The sequence below is a fragment of the Pseudochaenichthys georgianus genome, chromosome 19 (genome assembly GCF_902827115.2).
Source record: "Pseudochaenichthys georgianus chromosome 19, fPseGeo1.2, whole genome shotgun sequence".
NCBI lineage: Eukaryota > Metazoa > Chordata > Actinopteri > Perciformes > Channichthyidae > Pseudochaenichthys > Pseudochaenichthys georgianus.
Window position 1 is genome coordinate 17,817,771 of NC_047521.1, and position 25,656 is coordinate 17,843,426.

General features: G+C 41.0%; 2 protein-coding genes across 2 annotated transcripts; one reads left to right on the forward strand and one right to left on the reverse strand.

Moving 5' to 3' along the window:
* Window positions 1–1,003: 1,003 nt before the first annotated feature.
* Window positions 1,004–3,450, reverse strand: LOC117465245 (large ribosomal subunit protein eL19-like). Its single transcript, XM_034108180.1, has 6 exons — window positions 3,372–3,450; window positions 2,183–2,280; window positions 1,970–2,092; window positions 1,578–1,698; window positions 1,355–1,465; window positions 1,004–1,195 (listed from the first exon to the last, which is right to left on the reverse strand). The coding sequence occupies exons 1-6, from the start codon at window positions 3,428–3,430 to the stop codon at window positions 1,072–1,074; spliced, it is 636 nt and encodes a 211-aa protein (XP_033964071.1). The 5' UTR covers window positions 3,431–3,450; the 3' UTR covers window positions 1,004–1,071.
* Window positions 3,451–4,239: 789 nt separating this feature from the next.
* On the forward strand, window positions 4,240–25,291 carry gpam (glycerol-3-phosphate acyltransferase, mitochondrial). Its single transcript, XM_071206831.1, is given in 24 exon segments — window positions 4,240–4,442; window positions 8,976–9,112; window positions 9,246–9,365; window positions 10,598–10,671; window positions 11,872–11,985; window positions 12,086–12,235; window positions 12,494–12,593; window positions 12,844–12,980; window positions 13,895–13,991; window positions 15,525–15,557; window positions 15,559–15,738; window positions 15,963–16,076; window positions 16,620–16,705; window positions 17,381–17,493; window positions 18,636–18,681; window positions 19,127–19,211; window positions 19,213–19,251; window positions 19,254–19,422; window positions 19,862–20,019; window positions 20,157–20,233; window positions 20,375–20,513; window positions 20,644–20,833; window positions 22,184–22,242; window positions 22,358–25,291. Coding segments are annotated over 23 exon segments (2,481 nt in total). The 5' UTR covers window positions 4,240–4,442; window positions 8,976–9,028; the 3' UTR covers window positions 22,475–25,291.
* Window positions 25,292–25,656: the final 365 nt, after the last annotated feature.

Sequence of the window (25,656 nt, forward strand, 5' to 3'; positions counted from 1 at the left end):
AGCATGCATCCTTCAAGGTCTGAGCAAGAAGCGAAAATGACTTCACGAGTGGAGCGTCTGCAGCTCAGGTCTAATGTGGCTGTGAGCTGAAGCATGGCCATTGTTTGTATGAAGGTGTGAGAGTCCCTTTGAGGGTAAAGTGAAGTAGATGAAGTATTTAATTGCTACATGGTTAATAAATGAGTTGGGTATTTAACTAATTGTATGGGTTCCTCTGTATGTCAGCAATAGACACAATATAAAGTCCACACTTAAGAGTCAAGCTGACCTCAAAGTGGCTAAGAGCATGTTAAATATTAAACTGCCCTTTGATGCCAACTGCCTGCTGATGTGGTTGCAGAACTCAAATGGGATTAAATAATGTTCATGCAACAGATGAAGAGTGTTAACCTAACATTTAAGCCCATATGAAATCTGCCAGTATTCTATTGCTTAAACATCAGGATGACTGTTGAAAAACTGATGCTATGGTGCCACCTGTTGGGCTGTTGAGACGTACACAAGAATGTATCCAAGACATCTTTAGCCATAACAAATACACACCTTTCCCTGAGATAAAAAGGCTTACTTCCCTTATTACATGGCTTAGTTGAATACTCAATTCTGATTGGTCAATTTAGAAATCGTGACACGTTAATCCAGAACAGACCGCTGTCAATGACTTATTGACCGTTGTAAAGGACGCACAAATCTGCAGAAAGAAGTTTGGTCGATTTAACTGTATGTTTTGGCCGAAAAAGCAAACCGATGCTTCGCGTTGGGCTTCTGAACAGCCTGTCGGGTGTTCTTTTCCCCATGACTGCCTCACTGCACATTGTCGCTGCGATCTCAATTAGTAAAGTTTAAAATACGAGGTTAAATTCATTCGACTATCAGTCGCCCAAAAGTCACTGCCTCAAGGCAAGATCACTGCACTTCCGTACAGATTGTCAAGTATTGTACCCTGTGTCTCCTTATGATGTAATTTTAAGGGCAAAGAACAAAGTCAATAATTACCAAACAATGATCGTTTTGTCCAAATTTATTAGCAAGAAAAATGGGAATCCAACATGAAAATCTTCCTGTTTAGATTCATTTCTTTGTAGCTTCTTCCTCTGCGAAGCTCTTGATCATCTCTTCCTTCTTGGCCAGGAGACGTTCTTCTCTGCGCTTGCGGGCCTCCTTTGTCTTGGAGCGGCGAGCCTCAGCCTGGTCACTGGATAGGTAAAGAGAAAAGGATTGGTCAGTACAACCGAAGCTAATGGAAAACATACTTTTACACATGGATACGTTCAGAAAGAGCAAGCTTAACTATGCCAGGGAAATGATCCTAAAAACAAATATCAAAACGGGTCCAACAAAAAGAGCAACTTACGAGAGAAGCTTTCTGCGAGCCTTGTCTGCCTTCAGCTTGTGGATGTGCTCCATCAGGATGCGCTTGTTTTTGAAGACATTACCCTTGGCTCTCAGATAGAGACTGTGGTACCTGGAGGAACAGAACAAAGATATTCAGACCATCTCAAAACAAGATGCTTCTTCCCTTCCTGATTAGAAGTCAAACTCGACTGACTGTCACCAGAAAAGAACTTCACACTTACATGTGCCTGTCAATTTTCTTGGCCTCCCTGTAGCGACGGAGAAGACGGCGCAGGATTCTCATGCGGCGCATCCAGCACAACTTCTCTGGCATACGAGCATTGGCTGTTCCCTTTCTCTTACCTGGTAAGGAGAAAAAACACAATTTAACATTTATAATAGAAGGATAACATTCAGTGGCTCATTTTAAAACTACTATTTGCAGGATTAAGAACAATTGACATTTTTATTTCTTTAAACTTTTTTTACCAGAGCCATTGACTTCCATATTGTCCACAGAGAAACTACTGAACTCGATGCGAATACTCGATTCAGTAGTAAAATCCTAGAGTCTTTAAAAGCAAATCAAATGTATGCATTTTTAACGAAATAAAGAAAAAAGGAGATTACCCACCATAACCCATGTGACGTCCCTTCCGGCGTGCCAACGTGTTCTTGCGGCAGCGAGCACGGGAATGAACCGTCACAGGTTTTCTGATGATCAGACCATCCTTCACCAGTTTTCGGATCTGCTGGCCTGTGGAACAAAAACAATGCAATAAAGATGGTTGCCTTTTGTGCACACAAATCTACAGGAGTGCTCTTGAATGTAAAGCATACTACTCACGAGAGTTTGCGTTGGCAATCTCGTTGGTCTCATTTGGGTCCAGCCACACCTTCTTCTTGCCACAGCGTAAAACGCTGGACGCCAAGCGTTTCTGGAGCCTGGGAAAGGGAGGATTAGTATTACAGCAAGTAATCGTGATTCATCTGAGTTGTTGTTCTTTTTACTTCCTGTACAAAACACTAACCACTGGAGGTAGTCTCTGTGCTCTAGTATTGACTGAAAGGGTAAATACACAGAAATATTGCTGCAAACTGAAGTACATTTATAATCTGGATTAGAAATAAAAGGCACATGGAGAAAAAATATGTATTAAAAAGGAGGAACATAAAAACCTATTGTAATGAATAGCCTACTAATACTAAAGTATATAATGGTTTGTGATTTCTCAAACTGAGAAGAAGTCTTTGCCAAATGCATTTAAACAATTAAAGACTCAAAGTTAATAATGTTGCCCAATTGTTAATTGGAGGAGGCCCTCCATGTTATTTTGCATATAAAAACAATTCACTTGACCTTATCAGATATTTCTCAACTACTAGGTGCCATAATCATCTTAATCCATGAAGGTTTATTTCTTTAAAAGGAAAAATGTGCCAGTCACAAAAACGAATTAGCAGGATGACCGGTTCATTAAAAAACAGTCAGTTATTTGCTCGTAAGGGTTGATAGAAGGCAGAATGGAGACAGTCCCATAGGGATGTCATGACATTTGTTTGACTACTAGGCATAGAATTGAGAGAGAGACATTTGGAAATTGCCTCTAAGAAATTCTGAATTAATCCACCTGGAAAATGGGAGGATCGTGGATGCACAAATAACCGTAATGACCCACAGTTAGCGTGGCACGGGAAGGAATAGAGCAACTATGCTAGTTTATTTATATTTTATTGAAATGTTTGATTGACCAATGTTTAAAAACTGCATTTTATGTCAGTTGATTTGATGCGAGGGGCCTTAGGTGTTAAAGTGCATGGTGTGTCATGTCTTGGTTAGTGTAGCTAACTCAGGTTAGCTCAACGACATAGGCCCCATGCTACATATATTCCGCTAGAAATAGGCGACCTTACTCAAAGTCATTCAGAGTTCAATGTATCCCTCTAGTCTTGTATAACAATTACAAGTTTAAAAATCCTGTTCATTTTTTGTTTCGGATAGAAACACATTGTTAAATGTTAAATGCCTGGCTTACCTCATGGCTGCAGCTAGCTTGGTTAGTAGGGACGAAGGAAATAGAAAGAGCCAGAGCATCCCATTTTAAATAACGTCACGGGGGAACTCAACTGCGACAGTTTTAAATACATCGTTAATAAAGCAACCGGTAGTAGGCGGTGGCAGTATTTATTAAGATTTCATTAAAGATTTTGATATTTTATGTTGTATCTATGATTTAATATAGTTCTATAGTCAAACTGAGTGTATTAATAGATCACCCCCACCGTAGCACAGTGGTACGCTCCATAAAATGTAATGTGTATATCTGACCACTGGGTGACGCACTATGTCCATGTTTTAAGAACTCTAGTTTCTAAAACGTCGAATCTTTGTGTTAGTGTTTTTACTCTCCAATGTTTTATCTAATCAAAATACTTTATTCACCCCTATTGCACTTGGGAGAGCTGCTCTATAGTTTAGAATAAAACAAAAATAATGTAAATAAACAAAATAGAATATAAATATTCATACTAAAAGTAATATTGTGCAAAAATATATAAAATAAAAATAGATGTATAATATTTGTACAAACATAAGAAGTTAAATTAAAATGTCCAATAACAGATTCAATAATATGATGTAGATACACATAATAAATAAAAGAAGGAATGTGCAATAAAGAAAAAATAGAGATATTTTATTAAAACCTAAGCAGTTCAAGGAAAATGTCCAAACAAGTAAAGTCAAAATGTGCACAATTCAGTACAACAAATAACATGCATATAACTATTATTATATGTATTAGTTTTAGGCTTAAGATATGAATGCCATCTATCTTTATATGGATCTGATCGGCCAGTTCTGCCCTCTCCTGGTTGATGGCAGTACTGCACCGCCGGTAGATCACCTCTACACCAAAAATAACAGTGCTCCTGCCTCCTGTCCTGTGACACATTTGTGTCTGTCAGAGCTGAGCCGTCCAGTATTCAGAGGAGAGTGGAGCTCTTGCAGGGAGACACGGGCACTCAACAACGAACCACAAGGCTGGCTGCAATTTTGTCGACGAGTTTATTTTTGAGATATGAGTCAGCGTAACACAACGTTCAAGGTAAGGGAGATTTCGTTCTGGCGAGCCATGGCTAGGAGCGAGCTAGCGCTATAGCTACATCGGCAACGTTGAAGTAACTGTTACTAAAGCCGCGCGTTATTGTCATGGAAACAATAACTGCATTGTAACAATAGATTCCTCGACGGCGTTGACATATTTGTGAATGGTGAAAGCTAAACACAGTCAGGGCCTATTTTAGTGGCATATAACCTCACGTTAGCCGGTTAACTTTACATTGACATTGAGTCAAAGCAGACCCCTTGACAGTATATATCTTACTTTGGCTGGCTTTAGTGATTTACAAATAGCTTTAACCGCCTTCTCATTAACTAACCCAACGTTAAGCTAAAGGGATTACATTCTGCGTAAACCCTAACGTCAGGTTTGCCACATGAGGCTCGGCAGCATGCCATATAATGTGCCTGACCCGGTGAATGAAACTGCACATTTAATTTAACATGTTCACCACCAAATAAACCGCCTTTAAACCAGATAGTGTTAAGACATTTTAGCAGCCAAACAATTCGGCGTTAATATGTATGTTAAGCAGACACCCTGCTGCCTGGTTTGTGCCATTGTTGTCTGCACAGCTAGTTATCTGACTGCACCCCATCTGTGAGACTTCTGCTGCCTGACCTGCTTATTGCAGACAGTTTGGAGCGCCTGAGTCGGATTAACCTACTGTATTCCCGTGCAGTGAATCCAAACAGAGATGGTGTTGTCTTCTCAAAGATAAGCATCCTCTGGTGTAACCCTTACTCCTTAATCAATACTGGTGTTTGCCCAGTACTATCTAAAATCAGCAGAATGTGCTGTTGGCATGTTTGTTATCTATGTTGCAACTGTTTCTTTGTTGGGAAATTGTTTCCCTTGATATATAAGGTAAGGACCATAGCCTGCATCAGTTGGTATACGTAAATCTTGAATATTGGTAGTATGTTCTGTAAAAACTGCATTTTTACATCTTAACATTAGCTCTGAATTTCTATCATGCTGAGATACTTAATTATACGATACGATTTGAATGATAAGAAGTTTGTCACACTTTTTGCAGAACAAACACAAAGAACAGCACTGTAATGTAAAATAAACCATACGTTTACACGAGTAGCCTATGTAGGAAAAAGGTATACTATTTTAATAAATATATAAAAAGCTCCAATTAACATAATCATATATATAATGGTAGTCGTGGATATGATATGATATGTATGTTTTGGTGTTGTTAAGTTATTGATAGTGTATGAATTCTAAACTAAACTCTATATCAGCCAATAGATTTACTTTTCTGCTAATCTTTAATTATGGCTACCTTCTTCTGCTCCTTAATCCCCACAGCTCCTCACCCTTCAACTGCTTTGTTTTGCTTCCAGCAAAGTCACCCCATCAAGGGGAGTACTCTCGGCCATTGACCCCCTTTTTTAAAGCCCAGTTTACCTCATCAGTGTGCGTATCGCCTACTAGCACCACAGCACTGCAACAGCACAAAGGCTTACAGGGCATTCATGTGCTGCTGGACCAGTTAAGCTGGAACGTATGCTGTCCCCCTCAAGCATAATATTCACTGAAAATGGACTTACATTCCCCCCTTAACTTGCACACAGACTCTTAAATGTTTGGTGTGAAAATATTAAATAATTGAGTTACTCACTAGCCTTTTACAGGGGCCCTGTATGTGTTTGCTGTTAATTACTTTAGTACCCTCTTTGTACGTCTCGAGGCTGTTGTACTCTTCACTCTGTATTTTATTATTGGAATGAACAATTGCGGAACAACAGAAATTGTATTTATTTGGGGCCAAGACACGGCACACCTCCAATTTACTGAAAAGGTTAACAAAAAGTAACCAATACAGAATGAAACCAGTATTTATCAGGTTTGTTGTGGTCAGAACAAAGTACAATATTATTCAGTGTTTAAATCATCAAAACATTCGCAGAATATCAATCAAAGCTGCAATGAACTGGGATATTAAGGATCCATATTTGACAATTAATTCCACTTTTATCACTTGAGAAAAGCCACGCCATTTTGAGTAGCTGAAGCTGTAGAGTTCAATACTTTATAAGTAATACGACAATTACTTTACCGTACTTCAATTTGTGCAACTATTTTGTTGCCCCTCTTTACCGCCTCTAACAAGTTTCAAAGGCCCAGCTCTTATCCGGTAAATACTCTTTAATATAAACTACCAGAAGCTATTTAAAGATAGTTAACCTTTAGGTGTGCAGTACACGGCACATCGGTCTGCTGAAACCCATAGCCAGTAGGCACAAATCAAATGAGGATAAATGTCTTTGGAATGGCCCGGGAGCTAACTAACCTGCTGCAACAGATATTTATAGAGTGAATCATCCCAATCATCCTCTGGGTATAGTTCCAGATTCCCTAATATGATGTAATGTGGAGTTGAGCAACTTGTGTGTTGTAACATTTTACAGTATGCGCTCGAGTATTATGTACCCACTGCTACTGTAAACAAGATATGCAAATGTTAACTGTTATTGCTCTTAGCTCTGGTGTCTAAATATACATGTTTACTGACGTTAGATATACTGTATATGAGTTTAACCTTTGTACATTTCAAGGAAGTTTTCTGTCCGTTTAATTTCTTTTTTAAATGTGGATAAATCCTGATTTGCATACGGGAAAGGAAGATGTTTGAATTCTGAATAACTTTGAGTTTCAAATGAGGAAGTAATTGACCCTACTAGTAAATTGTGGTATTTAAAACAAGCAGAAGTGAGACTATAACAAGTCAAATATAGTCGTAAACAAGGGTAAAATGATATTGGAGTGTTCATGAACAATGGTAAAATAATCCCAGCCTTTTGCTTTGCATTGTAGACGTTTCTTTAACATAGCGACCTTGCTTTTCTGAAAGCTCCTTCAGTCTCAGGGGTTTCGGTGTAAGGCACAAAACGTTCTTCATTGGAGTGTTGCTGGTTATTTGAACTGCAGGAGATCAGCCCATTAATTGTACTCAAAGGCTCTTGGGACTAGTAAAACAACGTCATCCTGATATTATTTAGAAAATGGCATAACTGGAGCAAACAGGTGTTCATTGAAGCCTCTCCTTCTAGCAGGGTGATGCATCATGGGGGAGTGGTGCACATTATTTTAGCCTTTAGATACACCTAGTTTTCCTGTTGAAGTGAGGCTGGTAACAGCTGTTGTATGCTTAATCCTTAATTCAGTGAAAATGCTGAGCAGCAGGCAGATGTTCCAGGGTGTGGAGGGCAACATGTATACATCACAACACCAATCATTGTTTTAATATAATATTCACATCATCAAATTGTTATAACATAAGTACGTAGCAGCAATCCCATTGTCACACAACATGCAGTATGTTGGCATTGAGTATCTTCTCTATATCTTCCACTGTAATCTATGCATTCTACTTATTATATTGATTCTTTTGCACAGTGGAAAGTTATTGCAACAGAGCTGGCTGATATAAAATGTACATCCAATATCCCTCCGCAGCTAGACAAAAAAAAACACAGAACAACACGTACACTACATAAAAGGGCACCATAAATAAAAGTCCTTCATTGTGAAATAATGAATAGAATCACTTTGACAAAGACATTGTAGACAAGACAGTGGCTGTTTCTCAATCGCGAGGATGCTGGCTTGGTAGTCGCGTACTTCCAAGTCACTTCCTTCAGAAACGAAGCCAGTATGCTTCCAAGCCACGGCTTCGGAAAACGAAGAAGAATGGAACAGACTAGCAAGTGTGCCTCTCTCTAACGGTTTCAACATAAACTGTACCGAAAATAAATACCTCACAATGTCTGTCTAATTATGAACTTGCTTTACTTTCACGGAACACATTTTTGGTGATAACAAACAAATGTAACAAAGTAACATATTTACCAACACATGTTCTACGCCACTACATACTTACATTTAAATGTGTGCTGCGTCGGTTCAGCAATTCTCCGCAAGGGTTTTTGAAATTGGTCCGTGCGCAAAGCATTGTGGGGATTGTAAGGACGCGAAGTCTACCCATGTGCAGCTCGAAATTACCTATACATCCATGGAAATTACCCCCAAACCAAGGACGCGGCCTCGGTGGAATTCCAAGTATGCTGGAGATTGGCGGCACTCGATGACGTAGCATCCTTGAAATATTTCCTCGAGATTGAGAAACGGCCCATGTTTAGTGACATGTGTGCTGACTTCAGCGAAAGCTTGAGGCAGGTTGTAATGTCTCTAGTATTGTTTATTATAATAATAACCTTGTCTAGAGTGAACACATGGCTAACAGAAAGTGTAGTTCATCATCTTCATAATAAATATTTAAATCTTAAATACAAATTGAAATAATGAGGCGATAAAGTTTTGCAACTGTCAGTAGTTTTATGTTGGTCTATTTCAAATGTGATCTTACTTCGTAAAAAGTGAATTGTGTCGAATGCCAGGTATATTTAATAGACGATACTCTTGCTTTTAAAAGGGAACAATACATATTACCCGGAGCGATGGCTGCATTAAAATATGACTGTGATATCTGTGTCTTGCCAGCTTGCCAGCTAGTGGTGTGTGATCTGGAGGGAGCGATAAGGACGGCAGAGAACATGGCGCTGTCAGACGGCTTGTTGCTGCAGGTCAACAATGGAGAGCAGTGGACTAACCGCTGGAAACATCCCAACGATGACTCGGTAAGACACACCGATCGATGCATCTCGCTAATGCTGTTATACACTGGGCTCAGCATTACACATCTTGTCAGTGTGTTTAATCTATAATCATGCCTTTACCTTCAATGATTTGTGTATGTGGCTGTGTCCCCAGGATCGCAGCACCAGCCCCTCTGTCCTGCGCTGCGTCGCCAGCACGTGGAAGGAGGGCCTGCTGAGCAGAAAGAGGCCCTTTGTGGGCCGCTGCTGTCACTCCTGCACTCCACAGAGCTGGGTAATGCTAAACCAGAGCTCATAATCTCTAACACGAGTCCCTTTGCTGGACTCTTGTCGGGTCCAGGGGATTATCTGCTCTAATGTAAATGTTTAAGACTCAGGAGAAAATGTACAACTAAAAGTACACCTACACCTTCCAAAAAAGAATGTAGAGACTGAAGACACAAGAAGTCCATCTAAGCACCAAATCATTTGTATGTGAATCAATCGTGATTTAAGATTGGGTTTAATTGTCTACTATTTTGATCTATTTTCTGCCATTTTTTTAGACGATTTATCCATTAATCTAGAACATAATCCATCATTAAAATAATCGTTTTTGCAGCACTTCTATACATCCAAATAAAAAAACACATACGATATGTGCTACATTTGCCACGGTTTGGTTTTCCACATTTTGTTCTCACGATCCAAGGCCAACCTTTCTTGTAACGTCTCTAAAAGATGCTAGAAACACTCGCCTACTAAAAGGCCTCAGGCGTACCATTTGTAACCGCTTAGGCAACAGTCATTAAACACATTTATTTTAAAACAGTGTGTTCAGCATGAGTTATTGCTGGTTTGAGCGTGGGGAGTACGTTTCCCCACAGCATTGGTAACAGGTAACGCAGTACATTAGTGTGTGACAAGCGAATAAAACACCATGCAAATGTGGTCTGACACACTTGCCCAAGGTGACACATCGGTGGCTCCAGCTCGTCTACCTCTGTAAAGATTTCTCATTTGAATTTCGGTCCGCATTGCTTGCAAAAGAAAATCCTATAATGAGCTCAGTGCTGGTCAAAGACAAGTCGATTGTTTCCCAAATCTTCAAACCCATTGCTGTCTCTAACGGCCCGTCCACACAGCGCCGTGACGCTTGCCGGCGGGCGTGTCTGACACTCGACCAACAACCAATCACATGAATCTCCCGCCCCAGACACACAAGCACGCGGTTTGATTGGCTAGAGCTTGTACTGGCATATGATTCGATTGGCTGACGCCTCCGTCGAGGCGTCAAAAGTTGAACATTGCTCAACTTTTGAAGCGAGCAACGCCAGCAACGCTCCACGTCGCTTCCCAAAATGCAGTTCGGCTAAAAGTGACGTCACCCCATTCAAAGTGAATGGGCAGAAGCGTTGGAAGCTTCAACGCACGCCGCTGTGTGGACGGGCCGTAAGGCTCTTAGTCAAAGTTATTCTGATACTGTTGTCTTCCTCATAATAATAATCATTTTTGTTTTGGTCGCAGGAGAAACTGTTCAACCCCAGTATTCCATCTCTGGGACTGCGCAATGTCATCTTCATTAATGAGACCCACACCAGGTAAACAAAGCAAAGTCTAGCATTCCACCGCTATAACATCATCTCATTACACGGGGTTCTGCCGACGTTCACCGTCTTCTCACCTGATGACCTTTTTAACTGCACCTGAACCAAGCGTATCTCTATACCTCCTCCTGTACAGTACAATCAAAACAGTACAGACAGACACTGGTAATCATAACATCCTGTGTATAATAAATAGCTTTAAATCAAGAAGGCCGATCTGTGAAACAGTGGAAAGGTAGACTGATGAATAATTGAAAGTGTTTGTCAGTAGACACCGGACAGATGCATCCAGTGACTGACCTGAGCAGGCAAAGCTGAGCAAGGCTCCTTAATACCTCAAACAGTAGGAGGTTTTGGATAGCACTGCTGTGTATTAGCATGTAGACAGAGACATTCTTGGGCCTTGATGGGCTTAGGTCAATATGCACCGGTATTAGTGTTGGCTAACACAGTCATGTGTGTGTCATAAGTTCAACTCACACAAACACAGGCATTGTCGCAAGAAAGCTGCATGCATGTAATCGATATGTCAGCCAAAGCTGATCTCTGAACATGTGTACAGTTACCAGCGAATACCTAGTTTGTCTTGAAATGTGTGTAAACTATGATCAGTTCAACTATATACAGTATTAGGGCTGCACGATATTGGAAAAAACTCACATTGCGATTTCCCCCCCCCCCCTTGCGATATATATTACGATAAGAAAACATACAGGAATTGAAGAAAAGACCGTTTTTTTTCCCCGCAAACCACCCTTTCTTGAACTTTAATGCTATACAATTGGTATTCTTTTAACTATATTTAACCGGATGAAGGATTTTAGTCACGGACGTCTGGATCTTATCAGAGCAACAAGCTGAGCTAACTCGGTTAGCAGCGGCGAACTGCCCTGGAGAAACACCTGAAACTACTTTATTCAGTGTTTTTACCTTTAATCACCGGGTCCGTTTGTTTTGGAGATTTGATTGTGATTGGTGGTTTGCTGTGCATGCAGAGCCTGCATGTCACTCACTCAAGTACCCCTGACATGAGAGCCGCGCAAGTTTTCCTTTTCGAATATCAATAATACATATTTCTAATCGATTGAAAAATGTGTTGATACATTCGTTAGCCCCACCGTCTACAAAGTATATTTAAGAATGTGTTTTCTACTTTACATGTTTTGACATTGGTGTGTGTGCGCGCTCATGCAGGCAGCGGGGCTGGCTGGCGCGCAGGCTGAGTTATGTGCTGTTTGTCATGGAGAGAGATGTCAACAAGGACATGTTCACCAGGAACGTAGTGGACAACGTGCTCAACAACAGCAGGTAACGGCCCGACGAGCCATCGATGTGCACCTGAGCATCACGAGAGTCCGTGGTTTCCCCCACTTACAGCATGTCTGTGATGTGCTTTGGTCCATGGCAGGGTGGAGAGTGCGATTGCGGATGTAGCCACGGATTTGGACGCTGCAGGAACACAACCTGGCCAGGAGCACAAAGCGGTCCGAAAAGTGAAGCAGAAAGCCCGGGCCTTCCTTCAGGAGATGGTGGCCAACATTTCACCGGCCTTCATCAGGTACGTACTGCAAATCTTAGCTCACTTGCTTTTGCTGGGCTTATAACCAGCGCTGTACTCAATAAATATGTGCTACGAAGTTCAAACCAAAGCGTCGCGCTCATATTCGGAATCGAGATTTGAATGCTCCAAAGCAAATGGTTCATCCAGACTTATATAATGTTACCTCACTCCAAAATGCACTATATTTTCCCACAGCTAAACGTTTGGACCGTTTGTTTCTGTTGCACATCTTCTCACTCTTTTCTTTCTGTCCAGGCTGACAGGCTGGGTCCTCCTGAGGCTCTTTAATGGTTTCTTCTGGAGCATCCAGATCCACAAGGGTCAGCTGGAAATGGTCAAAAAAGCTGCGACAGAGGTCAGCAAAAGATAAACAATACTGTCTATACATGGTCTTCTACACAACACGTGCAACAATGTATTGCATTGTAATTGTACACATATTTGTGACCGCTAAACAAATGGTCTAACAAGAAATACACACATTGATCATTACAAATGTGTTCTATATTAGCTGGAGGCAATAGATTAAAGTAGAAGATACAGTTTGTATTTGTCATTGTTCCATCTGTGTTTATATTCAAATCCTCTTTGTCTTGTCTTTACAGCAAAATGTGCCCATGGTCTTCCTTCCCGTTCACAAATCCCACATCGACTACTTGCTCATCACGTTGATCCTGTTCTGTCACAACATCAAAGCCCCTCACATCGCAGCTGGGAACAACCTTAGCATCCCTATCCTCAGGTAAAAAGCCCACGAAGCCTCACGTCAGGTTTGATCGTCTGGCAACGGAAGGCTCTGAGTAAGGGAGAACTCAAAGATCAGTTTGATATCAGAAGGAAGGGAATTCCTCGGAAGTAGATCAGAGAGGATTTAGCACAGAACTGAATTGAATTGATTTATTTAAAACAAGGGACAGTGTACATTAATCAACATATTAAAAACATGTAAAAGTACTCGAGTTAGCCAAAAGGCTAGTTTTCACCGATAGTCCGTTTGCCAGAGGGTGAGAGACATCCTAAAAGCAAGAACGAAAATACCACGACATTGTTATACCATTGTACAAAAGAGTGAGATGGACGACAATTGTACATCTATGGAATACAAATAGCAGGGAAGCTAATCTTACAACAAGTCGGGAAGCTGTTTTATCATAACCTGCTTTTGAAGTGTCAGTCCAGATCTTATGTAGTACATCCTGGGACATCTTTACCGAGAACAGGAACACAACAAGCGGTCGCCACACATCGACTATTGGCTGTTTGCTGCATGTCATCCATGCCTCTTCACCTCGCCCTGCCTCTCCAATAAAGGAGAAATGCCTAAAATATATCTGTATACAAAATAGCGTAGATAGTTATAGAGGTATACACAACTGAAGGGTTCAGCTAAAAAATGTGTAGAGGCGGTCATTTCATGCAAATTCGCTTGTTCAAAATGGTAGAGGACCACCGTTGTCAGCTGTCATCATCACTTCGTTGTTTAAATCACAGTGAATATTCCCAATAATGACTTTGAAGGTGCATTACTACAGTACAGCATTGCCCTTTAATCACAGCGAAGCCAATATCAACATGATTGGCCTTACGTGATATCTGAACCGTCAAATCGCCGCTGCTTAACATTGAAGCCATGTGATCGTTCTTTTTCTTTTTTAGCACTCTAATCCGAAAACTTGGAGGATTCTTCATACGGCGGAGAATGGACGAGACGGGAGATAAGAAAGACGTTTTGTACAGATCACTCTTACACGCAGTAAGTCCCACGAGTCTGTTTCTCTTCTACAATAAAGGCTGGTTTAGCATACTCTTCCTCAATTCACGAAATGTTGAGTGTGTTTCTTGGCATGGCTGCTTATGTAACTGCATGCTGTCTTCATGCCTTCTGCTCGGTGTGCTCGTTTCATTCCTGAGTGATGGACAGGGAGGGTTAAAAGCTTTTCTTACATAATGTTAGTGCTTTTCTACCCCACCCCCCCCCCCCCCCCCCCCCCCAGTGTGCTGCACTATCAGTCGATACTTTTATGCATTTTAAATAAGTTACTTAGACATTTAAAACTCTTGAGTAACTAAGTTCAGTAGACTGCTTTAAAATGACTAAGTCAGGACTGGGTCAAAATCATGATAAATTTGACCTTCAAATGCCTGTTAAAATGGTTTACATATTGTTTTTAAAGTACTGTCGATGTTACATCAAACTCAACCGTTATTTGGTTAATGTGTCAAGTCCCCGTGACACTGGTAGGATAAGTACCTCAAGAAAACTCACTGCTCCAAGCCTTTTGAATAGATTGAATAAGAAACTGGACGTGTTCCTTTTTGTTCCAAGTATTTGGAACATGTGAATCAACAAGCTACTGAGAACATCTGAAGTAGAACTAATGTCAATGACTGCTAATGTGTTTTCTACCAAAATAGTTCCTGAGCAGTGGATTTGTCTAATTGTACCAGACCACCCAGTTGATAAGTTGATAATTGCTTTTCATTTGTAAGTTTAGAGTGTGTGGAAGAGAGTTCAGGGTACTCGACGCAGGAAAGGCTGAGTTATTTGATAGAGATAAGATAAGAGGGTAGCGGCTTAAGGCAAGAACAACGGTTGTAAAGTATGACCTAAATATTATCCCTTTGTACTGCAAATATAACACCACCACATTCCACCAACACACCGTGTACGGGTGGACTATGCACTGCTCTAAGATGGGAAAATATTCATTTCATTTGTCGCTGACAGACATTTTGACAACCAAACTCTTCCACATGCAGAAGGTAATAAGTCATGTGACGCTTTAATTTCGTGTCGCTCTGGTAAAAGCCGAAAACAGACCGCATGTCCTCTTCACGGCTTTATCTAAATGCCACACAATCCATTTCGGGATAATGTTCTCCCCAAAAGTGTCGACATAGCAAGAGGACAGCTGTGTATATCTACTGTACTCAGCGGGATACTGTTACGACACCGCCGGCTCGGCACGTGCCCATTCCCCGCAGTGTGTTTAGGGGTCAAACCGTCGGTGCCCCCCCTCTCACCTTTATCTGTATTCAGGCTATGCATATACAGTACACCAGCCTGCATAGTGCTGACCTCCATCTTTGTAATCGCGGCAATGTTGTGTTTCAGAATCTCAAAGACTTGGCAGCGAATTGCATTTTCATCAAAGTATTATGACCTTCTACTTACAGCCTATAGACAGTTGCTCAGTTTTTGACATCCAGTGCGTGCTTTTATCATCCATCTTCCCCCACCTTGCTCCCTTCCACATCATTCTGTGTTTGATCGCTCTCCCCTCAGTACACGGAGGAGTTGTTGCGTCAGCAGCAGTATTCTGGAGATCTACCTGGAGGGCACGCGCTCCCGCAGCGGGAAGCCGTCTACAGCGCGCGCGGGCATGCTGTCCATCGTGGTAGACACAATGTGGACCGGGTCGATCCCAGACGTGCTGGTGGTGCCAGTTGGCATCTCTTATGATCGTATTCTTGAGGGCAACTATAATAGCGAGCAGCTGGTGAGTGTCGGGTGGCGTCTGTTGTTTGTGGGCCCTTTTGCTTTGGCAACAAAGGGTTTTTTAACTCCGTTATTAAAGGAAACAGAATAGGTATTATAGCATTTTACTTTTGAAATTGTAGCTGTGGTAAAAATGTGTTGTGTGTGGTGTTGACAGCTATTACATGTTGTTTGTTTATTATGCAAGTCTACATTTTAACCATCTGAACTCCTCCATCCCACCAGGGCAAGCCTAAGAAGAATGAGAGTTTGTGGGGAATTGCATGTGGAGTGTTTAGGATGCTGAGGAAGAACTACGGTTGTGTTCGAGTTGACTTCAATCAGCCCTTCTCCTTAAAGGTGACTTTTCGCAGGTTTATATAATAAAAGAAGCTCTAACTATGACAGCACTCAGCTAACCCTTTAAAGGAACACTTCACCCACAAAATGACTCTACACATGTTTACTTTGAAACATCGCGTTTAATGCATGACTCACCAACGTTTTGATGATTTAAGTACAATCGGGGTTGAGTTTAACATCAGCAAAAATATAAAACATTTACGAGGTCTTACACAACTTTTATAGTCTAAGTCTCATTTATCCAGTCTTATGCCCACTTCTTTCCGAACACATGCATTTCTGCTTCAAACTTACTTTTAACTGCACGGTCACATATTTCACATGTTGGCACTACTTGTCCTTCTGAGTTTTCTTTAACAACTCACGGTAACACAGGGTGAGTAACTGAAATACACATAGTTATTTTGTGGTGGAAGTATTGCTTTAAAGCGCTTAAAATAATTAAAAAGCTTAAAAATGTAGGAATCTTACAATAAAATGTCATGTTTTCTTCATATTTATTTACTCAACTAAATCAGTGTTTTTTTGGGTCTAATATAGGAGTACCTGGATTCCCAGAGAAACCGCCATATTCCTCCAGCAGTGTCTCTGGAGCAAACCTTGATGCCCATCATCATTTCGGCACAGTAAGGCCAAACACAACACACACACACACACCACACACACACACACACACACACACACACACACACACACACACACACACACACACCACACACACACACACACACAAACACCACACACACACACACACACACACACACACACACACACACACACATACACATACACATACACATACACACACACACATCCTCCTCTGACCACAAAGCAGCGGCCCCACATTCCCACCTGTAATATTATGAACTTTCAAGTCTAAACTTGACATCTCCCTCCTGCTACTTCACAGCACGCTCTGTTCTCTGACATCTGAGCACACAGCACTCGAGTTAGCATTGGCAGAGGTCAGTGCAGTTCAGAGGCCCTTCAAAATAAAAGGGATACAGTCAAACAGTACATCAACAAAGACAGCAGCGCTCCATGACAGCTGGTTTGGACACAAGTTTGAACTCATGCTAGCAGAGCTGACTCAACAGAAATGGTGCCCTGCAGGGTTTCATTTACAAGCCGGGCCGGTCGTGCTTTTTACAGCTTAATATAATAAAAAGTGTTCTGAAGTGAATTACCTACCCCACCTTCATTTGTGAAATGAACTGGTGTGTCATTCATGCCATATCAAGCTTGCATAACAATACATGTGTCAAACTTGGCTTTACATTGTTGATTTGTTATCCTTTCAGACCGGATGCCCAGCTGTTTGAGGGGCAGGAGGAGGAGCAGCAGAACAGAGAGATGCCAGAGGACATCGTGAGGCGCCAACTTATAAACAACCTGGCCAAGCACGTCCTCTTCAGTAAGAAACTCACGGCCCCGCAGACAGGGGACTCACCACACCCTCACTATAGCCCTCCTGCATACAACATTAAGGGATCACCATCAGCCTCACCAAGAACAATATTTTGAGTTTGCAGAATAGAAATGCATGTGAAAGGTCACGGATCATCATAAGGTCATCCTATTCCAAGTCTTTCAATCAGGATGTCTCTTTTATTTCAAATACTGGAGCACATGTAGCTTTATCAGGCTCTTATATCTGTTTCCTATACAGCACATGGTCTTATTGTCATCCTGTTTCAAAGGTGCGTCTGCTAGCCAGAACTAAGGCAGCACACATGAAACACTATCCCTCATTCTGCCTGCATGAATTGAAAAACAGCACAGCATCCGTCCATCCGCCCCACATCACTGAGGGCTTTTTCTTGCCATGAGGGTAGCACTACAGAAACCGGTTCTCCCCAGCTCATTCAGCTGCATTCTCCTACGCTAAGCATTTGTGTTTTTCTCCCAGCCAATCACAAGGCCTCCTGCTGGATGGCATGTTGTTTTCAGCCAATGGGATGAAGGGGAGGATAGAGAAGCAGCAGAAGGGAGGATTGCAGTACCGCTGCTCACACATGCTTTACACCGCTGAACTTGAGCCATGCTTAACGTGACCACTAGTAACCCTTGTACTTAGACATGCACACGCACGCGCACACACACGCGCACACACACACACACACGCCTCATAGGTAATTGTTGTTATCAACTCTTTTTTTACTCTTGTGTAATATAATATCTACATGCCTCTATGGAGCATTCCACAATGGTATATGATGGCACACTTTATTATCAGTAGGTACGATGCAAGAGAAATAATAATAAATGTATCATTTATAAAGATGTGGTTGCCAACATAAAATCAGTCATAGATTCTAGTCACATGATTTGAGGTCTATAAGCTGATTATTTGTGAAATTGTAATTATTTTAAACACACGTGAATCAGGTATTATTTTTGTTTTGAAGTTGTATTTAAAGAGTAACAAGAAGATGAATTCCCCAGTCCCAAAAATGTATAAATTACGTCTTCAAGTCACTTTTACCGACTTCAGGTCAGCTGCTTAAACAGCCTGTGTGCGTAGCTCATTGTGTTCTCTTTGGTCTTCCCTCACAGCGGCTAATAAGTCATCAGCGATCATGTCCACCACATTATAGGCCTGGTCTCCTGCTGTACAGACAAGACAGGTAAGATGGCTCTGCATGTGCTTCCCCACTGTAAACCGCACCATCTTCCATTTTTCCTTTTCATCCTCGCCCCTCTGTTTCTCAGTTTCTACTCCTTTTCCCCATCACGCTCCCTCCGTTACACCAAGGTGATCCAAATGTCACATGACCCTCTGCCCATGAAAGTAATGAAAGTCCCTCAGTGTTGGAGCTCCCTCTTCCTCGCTACCTCCTCTAGTGGTGAGCCGCTGCCCTCCTGCAGGTCACACTGATGTAATAGGTTGACAGATGACCAAAAATGACTGAAATAACTTTATCTTTTGAGGAATTTGCAACCTTCGACATAATGCAAACTCAAGCCCCGTCTACCTTTTTTTTCTCATACTGCATAACATTTTGAGGCGCACATGATATCAGTTTGTTTTTGACTTATTTGTTGAGCTGTTGCCTCCGCCTTTTGCTCCAGGGGGTGGTGCTGTCCAAGTTTGGTGAAGACTTCTTCAACATGAAGGAGGAGATCCTTTCCACGGGACTTTGACATGGGCTTCTCGGGGAACTCTGACGGATGTTGTGGTTGCGTGCCCTTCCACCTGCTGGGAACTGCGTCAACGGACCAGCAGCGCTAACCGCAACGGAGAGTTTCACCATCGCGCCGAGCCAGACTGTGCCAGCGCTTTTCGAGCTCAACTTCTACAGCAACGGCCTTTTCCATGTCTTCATTTCTGATGCAATCATCGGTATGTAGAGTTCTGTGGTCACTGATATTTCACTTGTTTGCTGTTGATGTTACATCTACATGCAATAATACATCTCATCAGGCAGACTTCAGCTATCCCAGGCCTAGATTGTCCTCTACCAAATTGTTTATTTTTCAAATTGATTGTTAAAAAGCATCATTTTCCAACCTGGTTTGCCGCCCTTGTTTTCTCTATATTAAGAAACATGTCAAAAAACACAGGAGAAACACTCTTTAATAACAAAAACTATAAAGAATAGATATATTAAAAAAACAAGATAAACACATTTCAAATACATCATGAATCAAATTGTTAAATGATACAGTTAATAAAACAAATAATTACTATTATTATTATAAATATAACAAAAATACCTTTACAACTTAAACTAAAGAAAGTTCTTGACTAACCAATACATGTGTTCCTGACGTGTCTCCAGCCTGCAGCATCCTGTCCCTGCAGCGAGAGCTGGTGGCTGAATCAGAGTCTGACCCCCCCCCCGAGGGTCTCAGCAGCCTCCCCCTCAGTCAGGAGAGGCTCATCCGAAAGGCCGCCGGGCTCTCTCACTTCCTTGTCAATGAAGTGACACTGGCACCAGTAAGTCCTGCCCCTATCTAAACGTTGCATTAAACAAAAATAAACGTTTGAATTGCCTCTCGATGTCCCTGTATGTTTGTTATGGATTCAAACTGATTTTTTAAAGTGTTTTTTCCTTCTCCTCCCGTCTCCTACAGCCCTGTCAGACTATTTACCAGGTTTTCCATGACGCAATAGCGCGGCTCATCCAATATGGAGTTCTCTACGTAGCAGAGGTCAGTTTACAGATACACACCTCACTGCTGGTGGACAAAACTAAAAGTGAAAGCTGTGACTTGTGCTAGAAGTATCATGGGGAACATCTATGGATGGCTGTGGGCCAACTCGATCAAATGCATTTGTTGTTGTGTGACAGGGAGGACCAGGAGGAACTGAGTCCCAGCCCCACAGAGGAACCTTGGCCCAAAAAGTTCCCAGAGCCCCTTTCCTGGAGAAGTGACGAGGAGGATGAGGACAGTGACTTTGGAGAGGAGCAGAGAGATCGCTATCTAAAGGTCTGTTTAAGTAACATCATAAACGTAGTCTATTTTATGATTAAACCAACATAACCTTTCGCCTTGCACCAACATTTAGAACACTTTTTAAGTTGTCTTTCCCCCTCCTTGTGTTTCTTTGGTCAATCAGGTGAGCGTTTCCGCAGAGCATCAGGAGTTCTTCGTCTTCCTGCAGCGACTCGTCAGCCCCGTGCTGGAGGCCTACAGCGGCGCCGCCATCTTTGTCCACAGTCTGAGTCAGCCCATGGCCGAGTCCGACTACACCCAGCGGCTCTTCAGATACCTGCTCACACGCACAGAGAGAGGAGTGGCTGCTTATGGTAAAAACTGCACTATCTACCTCCATACTGTCCACTTTTCATCATCCCGGTTTAGCTTACATGAAAGAAAAACAGTCTTTGTTTCATTATTTTTGTATTTGATCTGGGATCTTACACAGGCTTTAAGTTAAGAAATGTTTTTACTTTAAGAGTTTATTGATAGGTTAAATATATCCTTGAATTTGTATATGTGACCCGCTCTATCGAAATCAGTCGGAAGTCGCAACGGCTCATTTCAAAATAAACGTGGATTTGCGAGAAAAAAAAAGTTTTCCGGGGTTCGGGTGTTTTGTTTGATTTTAAATAAACAAAGTCTTGGCTTTCAGAATATGAAACTTTTATTTCCAAAATCACACGATAAATACATTTTTGAAGCTTGTAAAGGGAAGATAACAGCTCTCACTCGCACTGGGCTGTTCCGCAGTGCCGCCCCCCCCTCCCTCCGGCTGACATTATGAATGTAAGGCGTATAGTAATCATAAATAACACGGCAGGGTCCGTTACAGTTTGTTTTCAATCTGGTTTCAAATAAACAAAGTCTTGGCTTTCAGAATATTAACTTGTTTCGGCAAATTCAGATGATAAATACAACTTTGAAGCTTTTAACGGCATAATTACAAGCGGAGAACGGAGTAACTTGACGTCACAGCAGGCATAACAACAGCCGGTGTTTCTCGCGAGGGTTTTCCCCGGGAAACAAACACAATACACACAAACACAAAAAATACACAAACACACACACACACACACACACACACACACACACACACACCACACACACACACAACACACACACACACACACACCACACGCGCGAGAGCTTCCCCCAGACCAGTAATCCAAACGAAAATATCTTCCCTCCATACTACTTTGATCATTTGCTCCGCTAATAATCAATCAGATCGATGGATTCCAGACAAGAGGAAACTTTGAAGGCCTTTTTCTCAAAATGATGACTCGGTGACAGTCATTATATAATGTGACATATTTTGCTTAATATTTGGAGTACATCAGCAATCCTGATATCATTAGAAAGCTAGGAATCTCCTCTTTCTAACAGTGTATACAACTCAAAATGTGTCTCCGGGTCAATGCGACTGATTTCGATAGAGCAGGTCACATAACATCTGCAAAAATACCTGATATTCAACATAATCTAGTTTTCCATCTACACAATCAGCCATGTACACCAAATATCTTTTCATATTTGAAATGAAACAATTCAATTTAGGAAATATATATATCATAGCAAAGACTACTTCTTAAATAACCATGAATTAAAGAACATTTTAAAAGGTATAAAGTCATTTGCAGCCTTTGTTTATGTATGTTTGATCTCCTTTCTTCCAGGTGAAAGTGCGACTCATTACCTGGTTAAGAACACAGTGAGGACATTCAGAGAGCTTGGGGTAAGAGTGTGTTTATTAAATATTTCAAGTTTATAATTACATGATGTGTTGTCTGTAGTTATTTAAAGAAAGTGTTAAGGAAGTAGGTTTCATGCCTTTCTCGTCTCTCCTGCAGGTCCTGAAGCAGAGAAAAGAGAACCAGGTGACGACTCTGGAGCTGAGCAGCACCTTTCTACCTCAGGCCAATCGGAACAAATTACTGCAGTACATCTTGGGTTTCACCCTGCTGTGACCGACACCACCCTATCAGCCCAGGCTCCTTCCAATAAAGGGGCTTCTACTGGTTACTTCTAAACAATCCCAGGTGCTACTCTGTGGAAAGCTTTACCAGGAAGTGCCTTCACGTAACAGCCGCTAACTGTTAGCTGTTAGCCGGAAGAGACCTTAAAGCCAGTCTTCCCTTTTTGTTCCAGTCTAAGACTAGAACTGTGCAGCTGATAAAACAACATGTATTGTTCTCTTCGAAGAGGGATCATCCTCTCTTTGTGAACTTTACCAGTGAAGTCATGAGGTTTTAAAATGATCAACATTTTAAACTATCACAAAATATACTTAAGCAGGTTAGAAAATAAGAGTTTTACAGCAATCCGAACAAAGCAAGCTGCCTTTCATCTATTCAAGTGAACAAGACAAATATGCATAGAAAATATTGGTGAACATAACCAACAACAAAGGCATTTTCACGTAAACTATGCTTGTTTGTAAGACTGCTGTTTTCATTTCAGTGCACTCTACTATCATACCGAAACAACTGGTCAAAATGAAATCTGATGAAAGGCTAATTTTTAAAACAAATCTCTGTACATATGCCACGAGAACAATGGTTCTTGTTCGCAGTGCATTTATAAAGACGCCCTCCGGTGTCAATTAAATAATATAGGATCATTAGATAGATTCGTCCCTACAAAATGCGTACACATTTTGATTTGCAACACTAAATGTCCAATACTAATCCTCCTTATAGACGGCTTAGGTCCGTTTTAATACTGATTTAAAATATAGGCAGCAAATCAGAAAAGCCATGCATTAATATCTACGTGGCGAAGTCATAAGTCCGGTGCAGCTAAAATCACAAACATCTACAGTTAAGTGCATTCAAACCACTAATATCTAAGTGCTTTCAGTTCCACTTTTCTTCATGGGGTTTGATGAGAAGTGATCTATGTGTTTTTGTAACACTTTGTTCACGTGTCAATGAATGTTACATGGCACAGCACTTAAAAAAAAACATCATACCAGCCATCACATCCCGCTCATTTTCAAATGCTATGAGCTCAGAAAACTCTTTGGTCATGTCTTTCAGGGAAAGCAGAGATTTGGGATAACCACCATTTTGTTTGTTCCTGTATTATACACACATTGTATGAAGTCTGTTAAAGCATCACTGCTGAGAGCAATTTCTGCTGACTCGTTAGGCTTTCGCAAAACAAAGGAATTACACAGTGAGGTACAAATAAGTGGTACATATCCAGTGTGTAGTCCCGTCATGTCTCTTTAAGACAGTGTCTCTGTTCTAGGATGTAGAGGACGTAATTTATCCTTTGTTTACTATGAAATGCAGAATACTGAAATAATTTTCCATAACTGCAGGCTAATCTATTTGAACTTTGTAGTGGTTTGATGGTACACCAAGGAGATCAATATAATTTCATTTCTTGTTTTCGGACGTGTCAAAAATAAATGGGGTCAGTCAGTTTGTGAAAACTAACTCTAAAAAAGATACAAACTGAAAAACGAAACCTCTCTGCATTGAGCAGCCGAACATGTACCAGCTTTTAACTTGTACTGTAGGATCAACAGCACTCAGTATTTAGTTCTCGTCTTACATGTGTAATTCTTTATCTGAAGGCATTTTGTTTTGAACATAAACGTACATCTATGTTAATAGTGGTGTACGAGTGCACACAACTAAAAAAGGAGGAGTGTGTGTGGAAAGGGCAGAGTAAGTTTGATGAATTCCCTGGACTACTAGAGGGGACGTCTACTATTTTTCTTGTCAGATTGATAATGTGAAGACATTGTGAATGTTAGAAATTGACATTCTTCATCGTCAGGGCAATAAAAAGAATGGGAGTTGGGTATGTGATATTTAAATGAATATTTATACGGAAAGATTTGTTGACGGTGATAAAACAACACTGCTTGTTACAATTAACTTTAATGTTTTTCTGTCAACATATTGCTTTATTTAGTATTATAAACCTGCATTTTTTGTCCAGTTTTTCCAATCTATGTACGAAATATCCCTGAAATGGAAACCTATGGAGGATTGTTGACCGTAGCATGTGAAAGAAAGAAAAGTATGTTATGTTAATGGCAAAACGATCAGAGATTTGACATTTAAAGCATTTCTGAGCCCACAATCTGTTTTAAGTCCCCCGTGCTGAGGGACCCCCCCCGCCGCCAAGATGAAACCACTCTACCTGCTGTACTGCATGTTTCCTCTGGTCGCCTTTAATCATCGACATTTCAATGTGAACTCTACTTAACCTGAGAATTGTATTTTACAGCCTAGTATGTGAATTATGTTTCAGAGAAAGATAGTTGTTGTTGTAGGAGATGAAGTTCAATTTGTTACCTCTTGAATGTATCTCATCTGTCCCCCTGAAAAAGGTCAATGTGATGTGGTGAAGTCCTCACTTGAGTCGGTACGGACATGATTTTTATGAACTGCTCACGGGGGGTTATTGTTGAGACTCGTTGCTACTGAAGCTGCATTAACAACATCCCTCTGCAACTATGTAACTGTAGGATTAAAGAAAATGCCTGTGTCTGGGAGCAGGTGCCTTTTTAATACACTGTAGTGTTCTTTGGTTGTGCTTTTTTGTTCTGTTTTTGTGCATGTTAGATTTGTGTGTGGGAATCCAAAAGAACACTGTAGATTGTAAATGAAGAAAAACAATAACACGAGCAGAGAACTTGTGGTTACTATAAGAAGAATCACCAGCTACTAAAAAACAAAAGTGTCACTTTTTTTGCTTTCTCAGAGCAAGCACAAATGGCATTATTAGGTTTTGTTTTTAAATAAATTAATCATAGATTAACAATGGTTGGTTGTCTGTCTGTCTTTTTATGTATGTATTGATTTTTGTAAGGGGGAGGGACAGCAAGTGATCATGATTGAACAGACATGTTGCCTGTCTAAGTTTATGTTTTTCTTTCCTATGTTGAATTTGCCCTCAATTTAGACAGTTTGTCATGTTAAGTAACTATGTACATTTACTCAAGTACTTTACTTATTTGAAATACTTGTACTTTACTTGAGTATTTTCATTTTCATTTTATGCTACTTTGTACTTCTACTCCACTATAATTCAGAGGTAAATATGAAATACCTTTAGTTACTTTGCAGATTTGGATAAATGATGTTAAATATAATCAACCCTTAATAAGACTTTAGTTCCACCTGGTGTA